The 23,382-nt window shown below is 37.7% G+C and overlaps 1 protein-coding gene across 2 annotated transcripts in view; it reads left to right on the forward strand.

Annotated features, from left to right (window-relative positions):
• SLC35D2 (solute carrier family 35 member D2) overlaps window positions 1–23,382 on the forward strand; it is a 53,772-nt gene that overhangs the window by 27,967 nt on the left and 2,423 nt on the right. Inside the window, exons 5-10 of one of the 2 annotated variants that reach the window (XM_065879020.1) lie at window positions 3,207–3,278; window positions 4,248–4,316; window positions 8,679–8,781; window positions 10,087–10,179; window positions 15,730–15,797; window positions 23,289–23,367. In XM_065879020.1, the coding sequence (XP_065735092.1) occupies window positions 3,207–3,278; window positions 4,248–4,316; window positions 8,679–8,781; window positions 10,087–10,179; window positions 15,730–15,797; window positions 23,289–23,367 (484 nt within the window). The remainder of the gene's footprint in view (window positions 1–3,206; window positions 3,279–4,247; window positions 4,317–8,678; window positions 8,782–10,086; window positions 10,180–15,729; window positions 15,798–23,288; window positions 23,368–23,382) is intronic. The other variant, XM_065879021.1, reaches the window with a different exon arrangement.

Here is a 23,382-nt window from a genome sequence, read left to right on the forward strand (position 1 = left end):
CTTTCCCACCAGCAGTGTACGAGGGTTACAATTTCTGTACGTTCTTGCCAAATTTGTTATTGTCTATCTTTTTGATTATAGCTATCGTAGTGGTTGTGATGTCGTATCTTATTGTGGTTCTGATTTGCATTTCCCTGATGATTAATGATATTGACCATCTTTTTATGTGCTTATTGGTCATTTATATAGCTTCTTTGGAGTAATGTCTATTCAAGTCCTTTGCCCATTTTTTAACAGGGTTATTTATCTTTTTATTATTGAGTTTTAAGTCTTTAGGTATTCTAGATACAGGTCGTTTATTATATATATGATTGCAAAATTTTCTCCTATTCTGTGGATTGTCTTTTTACTCTCTTGATGGTGTACTTTGAAGCACAAAAGTTCTAAGTTTTTAAAAATTCAATTAATCATTAAGGTAAAATATACATAACATAAAACTCACCATTTTAACTATTTTTAAGCGGACAGTTAAGTGTCATTAAGTATATTCGCGATCTTGAGCAACCATCACCACTATCTATTTCCAGAAATTTTTCATCATCCCAAACAGAAATTCTGTACCCATTAAACCAAATGCCCCATTCCCCCATCCCCCTGGCCCTGGTAAACTCTGTTTTACTTGCTATGTCTATGAATTTGCCTATTCTAGATATTTCATACAAATGGAATCATACAATATTTGTCCTTTTATGTCCAGTTTATTTCAGTTAGCATAATGTTTTTGTTTCATCCATGTTGTAGCATGTATCAGAATTTCATTCCTTAGTAAGACTGTATAGTATTCTATTGTATATATCTATCACATGTTGTTTATCTATTTATAAAAGTTTTACATTTTGGGGAAGTCTGATGTATTTATATTTGTTATTGTTGCTTGTGCTTTTGGTATTGTGTCTAAGAGAATTTTGCCTGATGCAGGGTCATGAAGATATCATCCTATTCTTTCATCTAAGAGTTTTATAGTTTTGGCTCCTACATTTAGGTCTTTGATATATTTTTACATAATTTTTTCTATATAGTGTGAGGTAGGGGTCCAAAATCATGCTTTTGCATGTGAATGCTGAGTTGTTTCAGCATTATTTACTGAAAAGACTGTTCTTTCCCCATTGTATTGTCTTGGCACCCTTGTTGAAAATTAATTGACCGTAATTGGAAAGATTTATTTCTTGATTCTCAATCTTATTGCTTTGATTAAATGTTTATCTTTAAACTAGTACTAGATAATACTGATAATTGTAGCTTTGTAGTGAGTTTTGAAATTGGGTCCACCAACTTTGTTCTTCTTTTTCAAGATTGTTCTGGCTTTCTGGTTTTCTTGCATTTCCACATTGATTATAGAATTAGTTTGTCAATTTCTGGGGGAAAAAAAGCCAGCTGAAATTTTGATAGGACTGTGTTGAATCTATAGATTTATTTGGGAAGTATTTCCATTTTAACAACGTTAAGCCTCTGATCCATAACATGGAGTGTCTTTCCATTTAATCTTCTTTCACCTTTTAACAATATTTTGTAGTTTGTAGTGTATTACAATTCTTACACTGGTTTTGTTACGTTATTCCTAAGAATTTTGTTCTTTTTGATGCTATCATAAATGGAATTGTTAACTTCCTTTTTGGATTGCTCATTGCTAGTGTATGGAAGTACAGTTGATTTTTGTATATTCATCTTGTTTCCTGCACACTTACTTCATTTGTTCTAATAATATTTTTTAATGGATTTCTAGGATTTTCTCTGTATGTATCATCTGAAAATAGAGACAACTTTCTTTTCTTTTTTCCAAACTGTATACTATTTTTTTTTTTTTTTTTGGCCTAATTGTCCCATCTAGAACCTCAACTACCATGCGGAATAGATGTAGTGGTGAGAGTGAACATCCTGGTCTTATTCCTGATCTTAGGGGGAAGAACATTCAGCTTTTTACCATTAAGTATCCTTATCTGCTTTTATTTTTTTATTATTTTTTTCTTCTTGGCTATGGTGCATGGCTTATGGGATCTTGGTTCCCTGACCAGGGATTGAACTCAGGCCCTCGGTACTGAGAGCGCAGAGTCCTAACCACTGTACTGCCAGGGAATTCCCCTTATCTGCTTTTAAAAGGCATCATCTAAAAATACTTTTTGAATTTAATGGAAAATAATAAGACTTTTTTTTTTTTTTGTCTTGCTTTGAAAAAGGCAGTTCAGACCAGTCTCATAAGACATTTTTAAGTGAAGTTCCTGAAAATTCTTTCTGCACTGCTCTCTGGTTGTAGTGTGAAACCCCTCCTCAGGTCTGGTCAGGAGGAGCTGCCCACCCCACCCCACAGACGCTGTGGTTCTGGCTTTCCTTTCTTTGGTCACCATCTTCTCAGGGTCACATTGGAAGCAGATGGAGGTGGGTTTTTCCAGCCCTGGCAGTCTGTGGCTGTGCATTGAACTGTGTCCTGGAATCTCTGGGTTTTGAGAGTGGGTGAAAGGTTCATAAGTATTTTTGAAAGGCAGTGAATGTGGTCTCATTACATAAAGTTTTAGGGAAAAATTACCCATAATTTTATCCTCTAACATACTATTTTAAATACTCACTTTCAGTCTTTTTCCATATACAGAATGTATTTTATTACAGTTGTAGACTCTACATAGTTTTGTCACCTCCTTGATTTATTTAATATTCGTTTTCGAAGAGTGGTAAAGTTTTATATTATAGAATTAATGTATAATGTTCCCTCAAGTGGATTTATCATAATTTATTTAATCATTGCCTTGTCTGATATTCAGGTTGTTTCTGATGTTTTTCCCAAAGACATTACTGCAATGAACATGTTTGTGTACATGATTTTTTTTCTTTCCTTTGGGTTATTATCTTAGGGTAAGTTTCCCAGCAAGAAGTAATTAGGTCCTAGGTTAGGACCATTTAATGACTGTCCATACATAGTCCCAACTTGATTTGTCAAAAGCTGTATTGGTTCACACTGCATATAATCTTTTAGTACAAACTTTGTAGTAGTTGGATAGTATGATGTTTTGAATTGCTAGTAAGTAAAAGTGGCATGAAATTATTAAATCTCCATTTCTTTTTATTATTTAATATGACTTATTAGTAGCATGTGTGATAATTAAGGTTAATTCCTTATATTTAATTTGGAAAATTAATGGGCTTAATTAAAAATGTAAGGCATTAAAAAAGTACTTGGTGTCTGATGATATTATACTTGAATCTTTTCCTGACAGCTTGCCGATGTTCACCGTGCTCAGGAAATTTACCATTCCACTTACTTTACTCCTGGAAACCATCGTACTCGGGTGATTTTTGTTTTTCTTCTTTTCCTCTGGTGTCCTCTCCCCACACCCCCACATTATTTTTACCTAGCAAATTCTCAACATCTAGTCATCTTTTCAAATAGTTGATTTGAAGTGCTAGTAGCAATAACTTAAGGGCAAGTGGTTTGTTCACTTAAAAGCAGTCTCCTATTTCCATGATTCCCTAAGAATGGAATGAGTGTTTTTTAAAAACAATTATAATTCTACATTAGATAAATAAAATGTGTGTGTGGTCAAAAATTATAAAAAGAAACCCCAACAACCCCAAAACAGATGTAAATCTGTTTCCTGAGCCAGATGGAATATACACTGATTTTGGAATGTAGAGGAAAAGTTGTCCACATATATAGTATAGAATAGGAGTAGCAGAAAATCAGGGAAAATTCATTCTGATGCAGTAAGTATGATGTAACATCAGAATAAATTAATTTTTATAATGTTGGTTTAAAAATTTCTCATAAAAATACTCAGGCTGACATCTAAAAAGGTGATTCTTGATTTTGCTGTGGAGACTATTTAATGATGAAATTTGGATGATGGCCCAATGTTTTAAGTTTTACTATTGAATTTTATCTTAATCTTTGCATGCTTGATTAAAGTACATACCAACTAGACCCACCAGCAGGAGCTCTTCTGCATTTTGTCCCAGCGTCTTTCTAGTGAGAACAGAGAAAATACATTTGTAATTAGATTAAGACAACTACTTAAGAAATAAAGTAAATTTGGTCTGATTTCCTAATCCATTTAAGGTACCTTTAGTACTCTTTTTACATAAAGCATTGTCCATTAGATTTTAGCTATAAAACTGTTAACAATGTCTATTTGCAGTTTATTTAAAAATATAATCTATATTTTTTCCTCTCCTCCTCCTTTCCTTATCTATCTATCTGTCTATCCATCTATCCATCTGTCTGCCTACCTATCTATCCATCCACTATTTATTTATTACAGGAAACAGTATTCCTTGAACATCATTGTCAGTGTCTTTGCCATCATTCTTGGTGCTTTCATAGCAGCTGGGTAAGACTTTGGACTATTTCTGCTCAATAACTCCTTTGTGTCTTTGACAATAGGCCTGGCCCCCTCCTCATTTTTCATTTTCCATCTGGCTGCAGTTGAATTGAGCAGCCAAGAGACAAATCTGTTGATGTTAGTGGAATCCCCATGTGTTCCTGTGAAAGTCAAACTGGGTTCCAAGTTGGCCAGAACATTTCTGAGAAATATATAGAGTGAGCATTACAAGGTATTAATACAGCTTTTCTTCATAAAAGGAGTAAACTGTATACTTTTATTACTGAATGTTTGTCTTCAATATAAAAATTTTACAAAGAATTTTGAAAAGTTCTTAGGCATTTGACTAAGGAGAATAACAGATTTATAAAGCCCTTGTAAGCTGATTTGTTTTATCATCGTGTGATGCCTTATTGGTCAATATTTCCAAGGATGGAATACTCTCATTAAATGTTTGGGACATGAGCCAATACCAGTGCATGACTACTATCTTATTCATTAATATACCTGACCAGGAATAACGGCTCCAAGTTTGCATTTGAAAGCAGGCGCTCGGACTCCTTTTATTAGCATAGTGGTTAAAGCATGTGTGCAGTTACCTTCCTTGGTTTGAAATTTAACTTCTGTCAGCTATTTCTTAGCCTCTCTGTGCCTCAGTTTCCTCATTTATAAGGTATAAATGATACAGTTGGCCCTGTGTGTCCAAGGCTTCTGCATCTGTGGATTCAACCAACCGTGGATCGAAAATATATATATTTTTAAATACCAGAAGATTCCCCAAAGCAAACCTTGGATTCGCTGTGCACTGGCAACTATTTACATAGCATTTACATTGTATTAGGTGTTATAAGTAATCTAGAGATGATTTAAAGTATATGGGAGGATGTATGTAGGTTATATGCAGACGCTGCACATCATTTTATATAAGGAACTTGAGCATCCGTAGATTTGGGTACCTGCACGTAGAGGGCGTGGGGGTGTGGGGTACTGGAACTAGTCCCCCGTGGGTATGGAGGGACGACTGTAATAGAAAAGAAAAACCTATGTGAATGAAAGGAAGAAAGAAAAAGTTGGAGGAATTTCAGTTAAACTAGTTTCATTAACTCATTTAGAAACAAGAGTTCTGGATCATTAATTGCAAATTAAATAAGGTGTGGGCTACAGAGCCAGGATGTCTGGAACCCTATTCTAGTCTCCTCACTTACTGGCTATATAACCAAGGACAAGCTATTTAACCTCTCTGTGCCCCAGTTATTTTGACCGTGAAGTGCAGATTAGAATATCATCCACCTAATAGCATCACTATGAGAATTAAATGAGATAATAATAAACCAGGATTTACACTAGTTCGTGGTCAAGTTCAACAAAAACATGTTGAAGCATTTACTATATGCCAGGCATCATTCTATGTGCTGAGGAATCCAGCAGTTAACAAGACCGAGAACAATCGTTGCCTTCATGGAGCTTTCATTCAGGTTGGTGGAAACAGATAATAAGCAAAAGAAATTGATTAAAGATATAGCATGCCAGCTGGTGACAGATATTAGCAATAATAATGATGTTTATTATTGTTATAAATGTGTTTAGTCCCTTGCCTAGACCAGGGTTTATTATTTGCCTTTTTTATCTGTAACTTCCTCTTCTCCAATTCTAGCTGTGGCTGAGCACATCCCCCTTAAAGCTGGCATGTTTGGTTTCAGTGCTGTGTTTCATGCCTGATATGGTGCTGGTACAGACATTAAGCAGCCACACTTAGAGCCTGTTTTGATCATGAAGACTTTTGTTCAAACAAAACATATGCGTGAAGTAGCTAAAAAAGGGAGGTGCCCTGTTGAAACTGCCTTCCTCCCACAGGGCTGAGGTCTCCCCAGGGACGCCTCTCTCTTCTAGGTTTCTTGGAACTCAGTTTGAAAACCACAAACTTAGAGCCAGTTGAAGACTTTTACAAAAATTGGTTTATAAAAATGTAAGTCTTTGATGAGGCATGGCACTTCAGACTCTGTGTGTATGAAAGCACATCTCCAGAAGCAGTTAGTAGGAATTCAGCTCATAGGTGATACTCTGGTGAGCTGAAAGGGTAAGTAGTGTTTCCCAAAACATCTAACTTTTACCCAAGAGCCAGCTTGGAATAGTAATTCTCGGCTTTCCCCTTCCTCAGCACCCACAGAATGGAAAATATCCCTGTGGGTAACAAGCACAGTTCTTAGCTGCAGCCCAGCTGTCACCGCACCCTTCTCTGCTCTCACTCAAATTAACTCATCAAATGCAGGTAACAGATGAGCCAGTTTAGGCAGCTGTAACAAATAGCCCCTACATCGTGGTTGTTTAACATACCAGGTATATTCTGCTCACACTCCAGATGCATACTAACATCAGTGAATGCTGTGGGAGTGCTCTGCCCATTGTAGCTACTTAGGGACCCAGGGGGATGGAACCTCTGCCTTAAAGGGGGTTTCCTTGCTCATCCAGAAGGGAAGAAGGCATGTGGGGAATTGTCTGCTGGCTCTCCAAGCTTTTCCCCGGAAGTGACGTGTTACTTCTTCTTACATTGTATTTGCCAAAGCAAGTCACATGGCCAGCAAAAGTTGAAATATAATGTCTGCGAACAGCCCTAAATGACAATCACACGGGTTGACCATGAATCTGCTCCCATTTGTAACACAAGTAAATTCTTATCAAACGTCTGTGCTTTCACTGCTGGCCTAAACAAATGATGTTGGGAATTCCTGGCCCCCTCAAGTAGGAGACCTGAAAACTCCAAGAATTCCCGTTAGGCTCCCTGAGGAAGTGAGTAACACTTCCTTTGCATTCCTCTGGATGGAAAGGTACCTCACTTTTTTGCTCATTCATCTCTTTGCCATCTTAGGGAATGGCAGACACTTCTTAACACTGAGCTGAATGTGGGTAGGAAAGATCTGGAAAACCCTTATTTTCAGAGATTCTGTTGTGATTGAGCCAGAGAATTATGATTTATGATGATCTAAAATTAATTTATATTCTCACAAATATATTTGTAGGTAAATAATGCCCGTGGAAGCCTCAAGCAAAATCTGGTTTAATTTGCATTCAGATTTTGATGCAATTTTTACCTATTTCCTTCTCTTTGGTTAGAAATAATCTTATTTTGATACTGAAGGGGATAAGGATATGCCACTCCAATATATGCCACTTTGGCATAAACATTATTTTGAGTTGAAGGCAATTGAGAATCAATAGATGTGGGAAGAGTTCTCTGCCCTCCCTTTTCTGCCTAAAAGTAGACCATAAATTTGCCTTTGTGAAGGTGTCCCTTGGTCTTGTACTTGAAATAGGAAAGCAATTCTTATCACCAGAGACAGAGAGTAAGCATCTAGATGAATCTGCATAAACAAACCTTATTAAAATAACCCTTATCTTCCATTAGTTTCCCCTATGTATTTCCTATTCCCTTTCCCACAACTTATTTGTTCCTTAACACCCAAACCCTCTTTTTTGTTAAAATGGTATCTAAGCCCCAGAGTCTGACCACTTCTTTGAGTTTCATTTCTTTTCTGTGAACTCCTGTGCATGTAAAATATTTAAAACAATTTGTATTTTTTTCCCCCGTTATTCTGTCTGTTGTCAGTTAACTTCACAGGCCCCCAGACACTGACCCAAAGAGGGTAAAGGAAACCTTCTTGACAATATGTACTTAAGAATTTGGACATGGGTGTGGTACTGTTTGCAAGGTCAAGTGAAGGTGAATGCATCACATCTGGGCTTAGCTGTTGTTCACTCTCTCCTCCCTTTGCCATATTCCCCCCAAACATTTTTATACTAGTGTTATTTATTTAAAATGGAAATTGAAGAGAAGATGCTTCAAAGAATGGGAAGAAAGGGGCCTTAGAGGAGTTGCAGAGAAGGAACGGATCCCTGCCTTGCCTTTTTGATGGACAGGATAGTGGGGGTGCTAGTGGATGACGTGAGTGGGGACCAGATGGAGGTGTCAGTTCCTCATTTGACCCCTTTACCATGTCACTGCTCAGCTGTCCCCAGAGGGCTGTACTCTGGGGAAGGCCCTATTTACTACAATAAGCCACAGGTGGGTTGAACAAATCATTCCTCTTTACCAGTTAGCAAAAGAATGGCTTTGCAGTCAAAGGAAGATGGCTAATGTCCCTCTGGTTTTAAGCGGTTGTGATTAAGTTTAAGCCTCCTGAAGGCCTGGTCTTGTTTTTGTCTGGGGACAGGGCAGAAGAATTAACCATTCATCACCATACAGGGGGAAAATATGCCAGAGGAAAGGTAGTTACTAGCAGCACAAATGGATTTGATTAGGAAAGATGAAACAGAGAGTGTCTGAGGCCAAGTTGTGAGTTTCTGAATAATCATACTCTCTGTTCTCCCTTCCAGTTCTGACCTTGCTTTTAACTTGGAAGGCTATATTTTTGTATTCCTGAATGATATCTTCACAGCAGCGAATGGTGTTTATACCAAACAGAAAATGGACCCAGAGGTACCAGATCTTCACTCCTTTAGCTTTTAGGCTTTGTCATCTGGCCACTGAAATTACATGAAAAAATGAACTTGTAAAGATGACATGTAATTTAATTTACATGTTATGATCTACAGATTACTAATTTCTTTTTAATTATCTTGTCTGCGTAGGTTCTTGTTACTCCTTGTCTTGCAAAGTTTGGGTGAAAATTAGGTAGGAAGGGAAAAATGGGCACTATTTTAGATGCAAAGTCAGAATACTATATAGAAAGGGGATTATTTTGAAAGGCAAATTAAAATTAGAAGAAGTTTTTTTTACCATCATCATCAGTGACCAATGTGAAGTCAGGAGTATTCTGAAAGCAGCTGTAGTTTGAGAGTCTGGAGATGTGGGTTACAGATTCAAGTTTTGCTGCTGACTGGTTACTGTGACCTGGAACCTTCACTTCTCCAAACCTCAGTTTCCTCATCTGTGGAATGAGATGATTGGAATGGATAATTTATTAGGTCCTGTCACGAGGGGCGGGTGGGCGGATGAGCTTTCCTTCGTTGTGGCTGCCCTCAGGTCAGAGTTCCCAGCCCTCACCGCCCCCCACCCCAAGCTGTGCAGGAAGCTCTGGAGGATGGGCCAGGCATATGTTTCTTTGTTCCAAGTTCTTTGTGTTGAGTGAGGGTGTTCTTTCTGATGGACAGGCTTATTCCTGTGAGCCGTTTTTTATCTGCGCTGTATTTTTCTGCACTACCATTTGGTTTTTAATGGTGGCAGTTTTACAAAACTGGTTTTGCTGTCTTTTGAGAATCACAGTGTGTCACCCTGTATGGAAAGTGGCGAATGTAGCCTCTAACGAAAATTAAATTTATGCAAGATTGGAAAACAAGATACCTGGTGTTTTAACCCTGCTGTTCCTTAATAGAAAGAGCAGATGTTTTTTAAGGAGTTCTGTTTATATTAATATTGTTAATGCTGTTTACTTTGTTCCACATTTCCCATTTTGAATAGCATGCTTTTAAAAAAGCACAATTAGAATGTTAGAGATGGATGGAACCTCGGAGTCCATCCATCTCCTTCCACTTTATCTGTCATTTTTTGGATAGAGCAAATTTTTTTTTTTGGAAATCACAGTACACTTGAGATGAAGCATTTTACATCAGAAATTTGCTGAAAATATGCCAATACAGAGCTGGTCAGAATGCATGTTCTAACTCTGCATAAGTACATGGTTGTATAATTAGCTTCAGGGGAAAATAAAATAAAATAAATGGCTCCAGGAAGTCTGATGCTTCATATTTCTAAAATTGAGCGGAGTTTTCTTGGTTTTTGCAGGAGTTAGGGAAATATGGAGTGCTTTTCTACAATGCCTGCTTCATGAGTATCCCAACTCTTATCATTAGTGTCTCTACTGGAGACCTTCGACAGGTGAGCTGATGACAGTCATTCATTCTTACTTAGCAGTGTTTAAATTTTTAATATTTAACCTGTGGTACTTACTGAAATAAAAAGTGTATAAAGGTAACTAGGATTTCCGAAAGCAAGATGTTTGGTACGCCCAGTAATACCTTTGACACTTTCCTTTTCTTGGCATTTATCTTTAGAACTGTGGGGAGTAGCAGGAAGTAGTCAAAAAAAAACTCTGGTCTTGAAGCCTTTTGCAAAACAACAACAAAAATCTGAGTGTGAGTCTCACTTTCCCCTTTGTTGGCATGGGGATCCTGAGAAAGCTAGTTAACTTTGAAGGGGATTTTGATAGTTTTAAAAAATGGATTTACTTATTTATTACCCTTGTTGTGGACATTTGGAAAAGTACACACAAAATAGAATAATTTAATGAACTCTCATGTACCTATCACACAGCTTCAACACTTTTTGGCATTTCACCCTTCTTATTTCATCTATCTTCATCTGCTCTCACTTTCCCCCACCCCCCCGGAATATTTTAAAGTAAATCCCAGACATCATGACATTTGCCTCTAAATATTCCAGGATCTACATCTGAATTTTGAGAAGGTTTTGTTCTTTTGGTATTTGCCCTGTTCACCTTATCTGCTGTACACCTGTCAGAGACAAATAAAATGATAAGTTAGTAGAAGGATGGGAGGCCCAGTTGAGGGGGTGGATATCTCTTAGGAAGAGTGAATGTTCACCCCATAACATCCACATGGCTACCTTGAAATGTGCGGGCTCAGAAAGTTACCAGACAAACCACTTTAAGTTCATGTGAGAAACGAGGTGTGCTGGGCAAAATCCTGGTCTAGTGTGGCCTCTGGCCTCTCCCACAGACGTCCCCCTCCACACCATGGGCTGGGCATTAACCTTCATTAACCCTGTTGTTGTTGCTGGGCCGGGGGTGGGGTTCACAGTCCCCCACCTTCGCCCCCACCCCAGCGGCAGACGTTGACGGCATTTCTGTATTTAACAGTCAGCATGGTTGTGTGGTGCACACGGGTTGAGCGTCAATCCCATTTGTCACCTTTTAGAGGTTTGAATGACTTTAGAAGCTTTCAGATTCTGGGGACTCCTGGGGTGAATGTCAGGGCTCATTGTTCTCTCTCAGAACTATACTTTCTCCCTTGTACAGTTCCTTTCTCAGAACAAGAGAAAGGTTGACCCGCTTAGCAGCAATGTCCCCAGGGGTAAACATCCATTTCCATATGTTTATATTGAAAACTACCAAGAAACCCCAGTTTTGATTAAAGGGGTCTCAGTGTGTGAATCTGGGCCTCACTGTTAGTTCAGAATATTGGAAGTTAAAGCAAGCACCCCGTATACCTCTAGCAATGATGAACAGGGCAGAATATCTAAAAGCACATTATTTATTTTTCAGCTACCATCAATTAAACCAATTTAGTGTCAGCAGCATTACATAAACAAGGTGAAATTATGAGCCCTCAATGTCCTACTGGCTTGTCTCTTTTCATTATCATAAAAATGAGTTTTTCTTTTGAGTCTCTGGAGTTTATCTGTTCTGAGATTCTGGTACTTTATAGCCTTTCAGATATATATTTATTTCTAGAAATAGAAATCTAGAAACTTCTAGGAACTCTTAGAACACCTGATTGAAACTAAAAGCACATTTCCCTATGGGAACAATGTTATAAATGGTGTAGTGACCAGAAACTGAATTTTAGGTACCTTTTGAAAATAGACTACATGTATTATGTTAATAATTTATAACAGCATTTGATTAGGAATATGTATTTCCACATTTAAATCGTTGACTTACAAACTTATAGCATGGTGCTTTCAGAAGTTGCCACCTGCTTGTAATGATTACCATGCAGAATTACTATACTTTCTCAAGTAATAGTAAAAATAGCTAATAATTATTGAGGAATTATTCTATCAGACATTGTTTGAAGTATTCTACATGAACTGTCTCGTTGCATTCCCACAGTAGCTTGAGGAGAAGGTACTATTATTATCCCCATTTTATAGACAAGGAATCTAGGGCACAGTGTTTAAAAAACTTTCCAAGGACAGTAAGTGATAGATCCAGGAGGCTGTCTGGCTCTAGAAACACATCATCTGCTGTAATCTCAATTTTAAAAAAAATTTTTATTTATTTATTTTTGGCTGCGTTGGGTCTTTGTTGCTGTGCACAGGCTTTCTCTAGTTGCGGTGAGCGGGGGCTATTCTTCCTTGCAGTGTGCAGGCTTCTCATTGCGGTGGCTTCTCTTGTTGCGGAGCACTGGCTCTTGGCTCATGGGCTTCAGTAGCTGTGGCACACAGGCTTCAGTAGTTGTGGCTCACAGGCTCCAGAGCACAGGCTCAGTAGTTGTGGTGCACGGGCTTAGTTGCTCTGTGGCATGTGGGATCTTCCCGGACCAGGGCTCGAACCTGTGTCCCCTGCATTGTCAGGCAGATTCCCAACCACTGCACCACCAGGGAAGCCCCTCAATTTTTTAATTTGTAGCAGTATATGAAAAGTGTTTGTTTCTTTCCTTCACATAGGATAAAAACTATAACCTATCACTTATAGCTTAGAAAGTATAAAAGGCCTAACATTTACCTTAACTTATTCAATCCTGGTGTTCTAGGAGAATATTATGCTCCTATTCTGGCTTTCGATGCTGGAATATCTCAGTATTTACCCATCTAGCCTCTTCCATTTGATCAGTCTCTTAAGATTTCAAACAGAAGTTACTATAGTTACCTGAGAGCCCCAGCAATGATAACTATTCACTGAAATTCCAGATGGATCAGAGCTAAATATATGGATTTAATTTAAAAGTTTATAAGAAAAATTATAATCAGAAAAATATATTTATTTTCTGTAAGAGACTGTAAGAGAAGGCTTTCTATAAGATGACAAAGATACGAAAACCATAAAGTTAAAAATTTGGCTCTAATTTAAAATTATTATATGATAAGAGATGCCAAAAGAGATAACACTGTAATCAGTAATTTTAAAAACTCTGTAGGAAAAAATAGTAAGATTTTTCACTACTAATGTTGTTTTGCTCTGTGTTCATTGAATCACTATGAATTTCTTCCAGTTGGTCACTTTTAACCATGGCTGAATCCATTTTAGACTGTGAACCAAATACAAAAAAGTAGTGAACTTACATAATTAGGTGTGTTAGTCTGCAATAATAAAATTGCATTTTATTTGCCAAGTTTGGTTTGATTGTATTGAAAGTTAATTGAGGAATTCGAGTGAAAGGTTAACTTCTCTTGTTAATGGAAGGAGTACTTGGATGAGTCATTATTCCCGGTTGACTGTAGGGGGTCAGAGATTGTGTTAAGACTCGTGTGTGTGACTCACTGTACTGGGGGTTCACTCTTGGACCTTGGACTTACACAGTCATCGACTTAACACAGTCAGCAGATCTGGTAATAGCACCTTGATTCTATCTGTGATGGACAAAGTCAGTAATGCCAGCTCCTCTTGTTAACAAATTAGGCCCCTGGAAAATAGTGGGTGAACTTTCTTTAGTTATTTGAATCATTGCAATAAGTTCAAGGTACATTTAGTGTGTTGCAGTTGATGAATAGGGATAAATAATAGGACTTTTTTCTGATTAAAAAACACATTAATGAAAAATGAAAAAGATTCGCACTCCAACATATTTTCATAGCAATAGTGAGTCTAAAGGAGGAAGTACTTAATATTGTTACTCCTCTTTATTTTCTATTTTTCAAATAAATGTCATGCCACATGACTTTTTAAAATGCCACCAGGGCTTCCCTGGTGGCGCAGTGGTTGAGAGTCCGCCTGCCGATGCAGGGGACACGGGTTCGTGCCCCGGTCTGGGAGGATCCCACATGCCGCGGAGCGGCTGGGCCCGTGAGCCATGGCCGCTGAGCCTGCGCGTCCGGAGCCTGTCCTCCGCAACGGGAGAGGCCACGACAGTGAGAGGCCCGCGTAACGCATAAAAAAAAAAAAAAAAAATAAAAAAAATAAAATGCCACCAGCAGAGCCTCATCATTATTAAAGAAACAAAATAAAACTAAAATCTATCAAAATTTAGGCTGGCAATGAATCCAAGTATTTTATGAAAATTACTACATAGCTCTCAATGGTTTATGTGGTATCAAGAATATATAGTTTTTGTATACTGTTTTCATAAATACTCCCAGTTCTTTGAGTAAATAAGTGTTTTCCTACCTTTGGTTTGAAGTTTGGGGCATATGCTTTTCTCTTATTCACAATCTTATTTAATTTTTCAGACACAGAATGTTTTCCATAAGTTTCTGTTTGGTTTTGATCTTTGACTCTCTTGGTATAAACTGCCCTGGATGTTTTATGACCCTCTGATCAGCTTGGGGCTTGCCAGTAAGACAGATTTATATTTATTATATTTTTTATTTCACAAGTAAGTGTTAAAAAGAAAGTTTTATTATGAAAACTTTCAAACCTGTTCAGAAGGAAAGAGAATAGTATAACAAATCCCATGTACCCATCAACCATGTTTGGCAGTTATCAACATTTAACGTGGATTTTTTCATAAGAGGTGGTCAAAGTGTTACTAATGAAACAGTGACAGTAAAGTGTAATCAGAGAAGAGAATTCCATTTTAATTGGTTTAAAAATTTGAACTATAAACTTAAGATTTAAACTTAAGAAAGATTTAAATAGTTTTAAATCTCCAAAGTTACTAAAACTTGGCTAACAAAGTATTGCTTAATAGAAAGTGAATAGAATTTATATTTAATCATGTATTCAGCATGTACTTACATATAGTCTTGAGTCACCGTAAAGTCATTTTTGGACGCAGGCAAGGGACAAATCATGAATAAAATACTCCTTTTTATTGTTACCTGAAAAGGGTTTTTATTTTCTCACCTAAGAGCAGAAGCTGTCTTAAACTTCTCTGTCTACCAGCTCCTCTACCCCAATTACTTGATTGCTTTGTAAATAGCACACAATAGTTTATTTGTTCATGATACTTCCTAAGCATTTGCAAATTCTTTTTTTTTTGGCTGCTCTTAGTTCCCCAACCAGGGATGGAACTGGGCCCTGGCAGTGAAAGCTCTGTGTCCTAACCACTGGACCGCCAGGGAATTCCCTTTTTTTTTTCCTCTTGTGCAAATTCTTGAAAACAGTTTATGAACTTTAAGTTTTCTTAGTCTTGCCAGCATTATTAAATTTATAATAAACTTTCTTTTAATATTATTTATTAAAAACACAACGCTGATTTTATGACTACAAATTAGTAAAGATTTAATGATAGCCACAGCAGTAATAGCTGTCATTTTGTTCTTGCCACCTGTAAGTTTCTAAACAATTTCATTAAATCCTCACATTGACCTTTTGAGGAAGTTTTTAAAAAAATAATCCCCATTTGTAAAATGAGCCTGAGGTTCAGGGAGGAAAAATAATTAGCCCAATGTCACACAGCTGGTATTACCCAGGATTTTGGAAACTGTATTTTCTGTTTGCGAAACTGGAATTTGTACTAGAGTGTACACACTGGTAAAACCAGTATTATTAATCTAACCATTAGTTTTCTTTCTTTTTGATAATAGGCTACTGAATTCAACCAATGGAAGAATGTTCTATTTATCATACAGTTTCTTCTTTCCTGTTTTTTGGGGTAAGAAGCCATAGATAAGAAGAAGCTTTGGTCTATGGTATCTCTTAACAAGTCAAATCAAAATATACATTCCATCTGCTCTGTCAAAATCCCTTTTTGCTTCTCCAACTTCTATTGAAAAGTAGCCCTGCAGCAGAGGAGTGGATTGGGACCCATGCTAAATGTGACCTCCAAAATATGATGTTGCATATTGATTTCTGAAAGTTAGTTTGAAATAAAATCAGCTGCCCTATCAAATCAAATGTGTTTTTTGTCTTTGTCACAATGTCCCACGTTTCCCAAGGTTCTCACCTCACATAAATATTACCATTTTCTGTAGTGTTGTACCTGTTAATATTCACGGTGTATTCTGAGGAGAGATGCCCAGGCCATTATATTGCCCAATAATTTTAGGCTTTTGTTCTTAAAATTTTCCTTAGGTATAGCTTCCTGTTGAGTGGCCATGCAGTTTGTCTTTTTATATGTTCCCCAAACTTGAAAAGTCCTTTTCATGAATAGATAATACATACAACTAGTAAATAGTACAAAAGCTGCAAAAGGATGCATAGGGAACATAAGCCACCTTCCCTTCTTCCCTGCCTTGTGGCACTGCAGTTTTCCTCTCCAGAAGCAACTGCTGTTTGGAGTATCCTTCCTGGACTGGGCTCCATGTATACACAAGCACCTGTGTCTTATCCCATAAGAAAGGGTCTTTGAATGACTGTCTTGGAATTATTTGTCAAAAGATTTTTCCTGTGAAGAAAGATGAATTCCCCCTTATTTTTTTACATTACTAGTACTGTAATTTTCATTGTGTGTAAATGAACTAAGACAATTCATGAGTCTTTGATCAACACTCTTCAATTCTTAAACTTGATCTTAGTTGCAGTAACGTAATCACATCAGTAAAAATATTTGTGTATATCCTCAAGTTCAGTAATTCTCTCTTTAGCTGTGTCTGATTTAATGTTTAACCTGTTTTTTGGAGGTTTTTTTAAATTTATTTTTTATTGAGGTATAGCTGATGTACAGTATTATGTGTTTCAGGTATACCACATAGTGATTCACAGTTTTTAAAGGTTATATTCCATTTAGAGTTATTATAAAACATTGGTTATATTCCCTGTGTTGTACTGTATATCCTTGTACCTTACTTATTTTATACATAGTACTTTGTACCTCTTAATCCCCTACCCCTATCTTGCCCCTCCCTGCTGGAGTTTTTGATTTTAACAATTTTTACTTTATTTGTAAAAGTTCCACAGTTTGTTTTCAAACTTGTCTGTTCATTCTTAACATTCTTTTGTTGGTCATCTTTGAGACTGTACCTTTTATTTCTTTAAATATTACACACATAGCTATTCTGTATTCTGCATCTGATGATTCCAATATCTGCAGTTCTTGAGAATCTAAATATGTAGTTGGTTGACTAAATATGTAGTTTGTGAGTATCATTATGGTTTGCTTTCTTGTGTATTTGGTGACCTGTGATCTGTGAGCATATTATTTAATCTTAATCAGTCCTGTGGCCTGAAAGTAGGAATTTGAGAAACTTTCCTGCAGGGACAAATTGTTTTTAGTCTAGTTGGTAGCCAGGTGTGCCCCTGACCTGGGCCACTCTGGCCTTTTTGAGGGTCTGGCCTCAGTGGGCTAGTGTCCCTTCTCACTTGGGGTTTGGCCCAGGGCTCAGTTTACAGACAGTGCTGTTTTGCAATGGCCTCTGCCCTGAAGCACCCTGATCTTGTACCTATTGTGTGCTGCTCTGATGCCTGCCTGGTTCAAATCCCCTTATCACTCTGTACCCAGTTTCTCCCCTTTCCAAAGGGGGGATATTAGGCAATCTCTTGTGCCTGTTTCAAAACCAACAGTCTCTCAAATAATGTGTTCTTTCAGGCATTGGTTGTTTGGCAGTGGGTGAGTACTAAGTGCTCTCAGTACTTAGGCAGCCATTGTTGGATGCCTAAGTGTAGTAAGATATTTGTAGTTTTCCCAGTTGTTGACTGAGAACATATAACTTTGAAAAAAATCTACTAAGCTGTGTTTGTGAGTTACCCTTTGTGAAATCATCCTTTTCCCCCCATTACAATTAAAAAAAAGTCAACCCATATCACACAAACTCAGACCAGCACGTTTCCTTGCCTAAGCCCATGTTCACCTGTGAACAGCAGAGCCAAGTTTTAGTTTTATCTCATGTCATTATAAACTTGATAATATTTTTGTTTTGTTTTGTCTGTTTTTTTCACTTGCACTTTACTATTTAGCCATTCCATGAAGGAAATCAAGAAGTAAACCTTTTTTTTTTTTTAATTTTATTTTTGGCTGCGTTGGGTCTTCTTTGCTATGTGCGGGCTTTCTCTAGTTGTGGTGAGTGGGAGCTACCCTTCATTGTGATGCGTGGGCTTCTCATTGTGGTAGCTTCTCTTGTTGCAGAGCACGGGCTCTAGGCACGTGGGTTTCAGTAGTTGCAGCATGCGGGCCCTAGAGCACGTGGGTTTCAGTAGTTGTGGCACGCAGGCTCAGTAGTTGTGGCGCATGGGCTTAGTTGCTCCACGGCATGTGGGATCTTCCTGGACCAGGGCTCGAACCTGTGCCCCCTGTATTGGCAGGCGGATTCTTAACTACTGTGCCACCAGGGAAGTCCCAAGAAATAAACCCTTTGATGTCAGCTGTCTGCAGTGAGTGGTGGGGTGGGCAGTGCCTGAGCTGGCACTTCTGGGGCTTCTTTGTCAGAATCTTGACCCTATTTATCTACAACTACATGCCTTTTTTTCCAATTAATAATGTGTTTCCTAGAAAACAAATACTCTCTTGATAAAAGTTCTTAATCAGTATTTTATCAGTAGTCATTTTGCATGTAAAGATGTCATAAAGGCATAGTAATTAAAAATAAATCAGTAAATGATGAAAATATTAATATTTCAGATTCTACAACTTTCAGGGTAAAAACTACGTAGATCTCAGTTTTTTAAGTGGGTCTTTTGAGGACACTAAAATCATGGCATCATTCTAACAGGTGCCTGTACTCTGGAATCAGATGGCCTAGATTTGAATCCTGACTTTGCCACTTTTTAGCTCTGGGTCCTTGGACTAGTTACCTACCCTCTCTGAGCCTCAATTTCCTTATCTTTAAAATGGGAACAATGATGTAATGTAGCTAATTTATAAGGTTATGTGGATTGAATGAGTAAAGAGCCCTTAGTGTAGACATATAGAAAATGTTCAGTAAGTGTTAACTATTGTTTTTGTTGTTAATATTTCTATTTCTGAGCCCAGCCTTTTCAGTTTGGCTGTCCTTTTTCACCCCAGACAGATTTGGTTCTGCCTATAGCCCATGACTTCAGTAGTTTTTCTTCTGTTATGTCTACTTCATCTTCAACCACCATGTTTTAATTCTGAAACTGCTCTAGAAGGAAACTTCCATTTTGGCATGGTGCATTTTTCAGAATCCTGCTTTCTTACAGTTTCTCACTCAGAGGACACGATGATTAGGTCACTTGGTTCTTTGCAGTGATAGAAACCATTGTAAGCTTCTGAGCATATCCTTGCTTTTCAGAACAACTGGAACTGGCTGTCCCTTCTCTTCGGTTCATGCTCAAGGAGCCTCAGGACTAACATGTGCGTGTTCCAACCCTTGACTCCAGAGAACTCTCTCTCAGCTTCTTCCTTATTTTCACTGCTTTCAAGTTTGCATTTCAAACTTGCTTTCTCTGACCACCAACCCTCTATCCGGAGTTGAAAATATAATTTAAAAATTATAACACTTTAGAACTGTATGTTAAGAAGCCAGTGGAATGGTGAAAAGAGCAGACTTTTCTTCTGAGTCATGGTGAATGATTCAGCTTTAAGAAATGCTATTTGTAATCAAGAGTTTGTAAATAAAGCATATGAAGAAGTGAAATTGCATCAGGCAGGTAAACTGGATTGTGGGAGCCACGCTAATTTAATGCAGGTAGAGGTAAAATAAGACTGAAATTTAAGTTGACAAACTAGATTTTAAAAAGCTAGCTCTGCTGTTCTTTTTAATCTTGCCGAGAAGTGACAGGTTCTGGTTCATTCACACCAGCATCTGGCACCAGCTTCTAAGCCCTGGAGGCAATTATCCTAATCTGTTTCTGCCCTAGTAGCAGCCTCTTTGATCTTACTGAAGCAGTAATATATTCCTTAATAGAAACACAAATGTATCAATTTTCCCTACTCATAGCATAAAAAATGTTCTATTCTTTGAACCTTCACTGATCCTGCCAAGATGTAGGGTCCAAGACAAAATAGGATTCTGCTGATTGCTTGGACACAGGAGTGACAGAACCTTCAAAGAGTATAGATATTTCCATCATTTCCCAACAAACCAAATTGTAGCGTAAAATCGATGTTCCAGGAAAATAGATCATATTTTTCCCATGACTTTGGCTTCCCTGGCACACCACTGAGGTCTGGGGTAGGAGAGAATTCTTACCAGAGATGGGCAAGATGAGATTACTTGAAATTCTTTGAAATCTGAAATAAGAGAATAATGTGCTTGGGTACAATTGTGGTTGGTGGAAGGAGTGTAAAAGTAGCATTTTATTATTTGAACATTTGTGTTGGACTTCTATGTATGCTTGTACGTGGAATGGTAACCAGCAACAAGTTGTAAACAAGGCCATTTGAGTTCTGCTTGTGACTCCCACGAGTGTGCCGTCCAACTTTGGGTTAATCAGTTATTTTTTGTGTTATTTTTCAGAAACAGGAAGAAACCTTTGAGCAAGGGTTCTGGTTCAGGGGTTTTCACATGGGTACCTCCATCCCTTGGGGCCCTATAAGCCAAAACACCAGCTGGTATCTGTTGTCTGAATAAATGTGTATCTTTTGTATGTGCCATTATTTTTCAAATGTACACAGATGATAAGTACGATTTTATAAGTACGTAATGGCAGAAATGTACTGAGAATTCAGCAGTGCTGAATATCTTTACATTTTATTAATTCACAGATGCTAAAATCAAAACTGTCATGTGGAGGTTGACATTTTTGGTGTTAAAAGTGGTTTCCTTTGCATTGAGTTAATGGAGGGTCTTTTAATTCAGAACCTTGGTCTTAGCCAAAGGACAGTGTAGGTGCATATTTGCGTATAGAAATAAATCATGTTTCTTAGAAAAAGTTTTAATACACTCCTTTGATCCTCGTCATTTTATAGTTACCCTCTCTGGGGACACCCAGGTGGTATACTGAGAAGTGCAGCCTTTCTGTCTGCAGAAAGTGGCTGTTCCTGTGTCAGATGCCATCTGTCACTTAGGAGGACTGCCGCTAATTCAAACTCCCCCAGGAGGCTGGAGACAGGGACTCCTCCCCTCGCTCAGCCCAGCTGGTGGGTGAGTGTCCTAGTGGCCCACACTCAGGCTAGATGGATATTGGCCAAGGTGGTTTTGCTAAAATGTGGAATGAAGAAAACATTGCATGATTGGAAACTCTGGAGTAGGAAATTTTAAGCAAAAATAGGACATAAAGGATATTCATGACTGTTCTGGGTTTAAGGCTGCGCTCCAGTTTAGGAAGCCTGCAGGAAGCTTTTCTGTGTCCTGGAAATTGGGTTGGGCCCCTCCTGGGAGTTGTGATCTCTGTTATTTTATTAGACTCTTAGCTCCTTCAGGGCAGATGCTGTGGGTTTATATACTCTTACTACCCAGGCCCAGCAGAGCAGGCACCAAGTAACACCAGGTTGAGTTTTTTAATCTTTTCATTTTATGCATAAGTTGGATTATTTATAGTTCCCTGGGACTCTAAATTAATGTTGAATTTATTAAAATTGTAAAAACTAAAAAAAAACTTAGATTTTCTTAAGCCAATTTATAAATATTCTTGCTCTATTTATAAAGCTAGTAATTTTTATACTAACATAAGAATATTTACTTTCATTATTTGATGAATGGTTTGTTAACCCAAGTTTAACTGATTGAAATCTCCTAAATAATTTACTGTGAATCAGTCTTGTTTACAACTTAGTGAATTAAAAGAGAATTAAATATTTAAAATGTGATTTACAAATGTAATTTACCTGATTTTTCCAGCAATTCCAAGCCTTAATAAGGCCCTAGAGAAGCTGATGGGCCAGGTTGTTTTACAAGCCTAGCAACTCTTTGAAATCTAATAAACCAAACTTGGCAATGTGGTAAATCAGCTTCTTTTAAACATTTGAATACTGTGTACAGGCTTAGATTTTCTTATCTCATTCAAGTGAAAATTGCAAATTTAATATCAATTGCACATTTTAAATACAAGCCACAAAGACCAAGATGTTGGATTCTCTAACTTGCCAAATTATTGTAATTACCTTAATAACAAAGACAGACATTATTTTGAAGATTACAGAATTTGTTTGTAATTGAGTTTATTCCTCAGCTTGATGTATGTTATCTCTAATATTTTTTCTCTATCATCCCTGATAATGAACATACTCAGGACAAAAACGGTTACTGTTTGTGATCTAGATTCTGTTATTAACAATCAGAAGTTTGGTCCTGGACCTGCGACTGGGGTGCTAAATTGCCCCAGGGGGAGTCTCCCTAATGCTTAGGGGCTGAGCCCTTTCTTAGAGTACAGTTCCCAAGCTCATGCCTTCTAACTGGTGTTTAGCTTTAAAATCCAATACATCTTATGCTCTCTCAGTATCTTTCCAGTCTCATTCTCAACCAGTTTTTATTGTAACCTCTTTCAACATTTAATCACCTGATTCCAGTGGATGAAATTTTGCACCCCACCTAGGTTACAGCTAATTTTCATTACTACTTGAGTGAAATGAATATATTTCTTTATCTCTGATTGAATTCTACATTCCTGTGTATATGTATATTTTCTTATCTGGTGTTTGGTCATGATTCTGTAGTCATTTTGTTGACAAGTGTCAATATACTGGTCAGTGTTGAATGCCTGTCAGATTAACTTTAGTAATAAGGTACAGGAGTACCACTGGCATGTGGAATCCATTATTTAAATCTTCTTTGTCCAAAGCTAGCAATCATTGCAGCTGGTTTTCCCTGCTAACACCAGTGGTTCTCAGAACTGGCTGCACATTAGAATCATCCATAGAGCTTTGATATGGCATATGGCTGGGTCCCCACCTCAAACCAGTTGGAGACCCTCTGCCAGGCATCATGGTGTTAAAAGTGCACCAGGTGATTCTGATGCACAGAGAGGACTGAAACCCACTGTTGTAACATCTGTTAAACGGAAGATTTCAGATCACTTAAAAAATCTCATTGTCCTTATCCCCTTTTTGTGGAAACACTGATGGAAAATGCACAGACAAAATGAAAAGGACACCTAAGGTAGAAAGTTTGGCTAATGCACAACTGGACCATTTTCCTGAAAATATCGAATTATTGAGATGTTTTAAGATGTAGGTATTTTTTAATCTTTATGGTGCGTTTTTCTTTTTTATTTGTTTAAAATGCCTGTGTGGGTCACTTACTGGCTCTTCTTAATCTGTTTATTACCCAGACCAGTAAGGCACACTCAAGTGTTTTCTTCCTTGCCCCAGGTTTCTGTTGATGTACTCCACACTTTTGTGCAGCTATTACAATTCGGCCCTGACGACGGCGGTGGTTGGAGCCATCAAGGTAAGTGGTTGAAGC

This window comes from Phocoena phocoena, chromosome 6 (genome assembly GCF_963924675.1).
Source record: "Phocoena phocoena chromosome 6, mPhoPho1.1, whole genome shotgun sequence".
Lineage (NCBI taxonomy): Eukaryota > Metazoa > Chordata > Mammalia > Artiodactyla > Phocoenidae > Phocoena > Phocoena phocoena.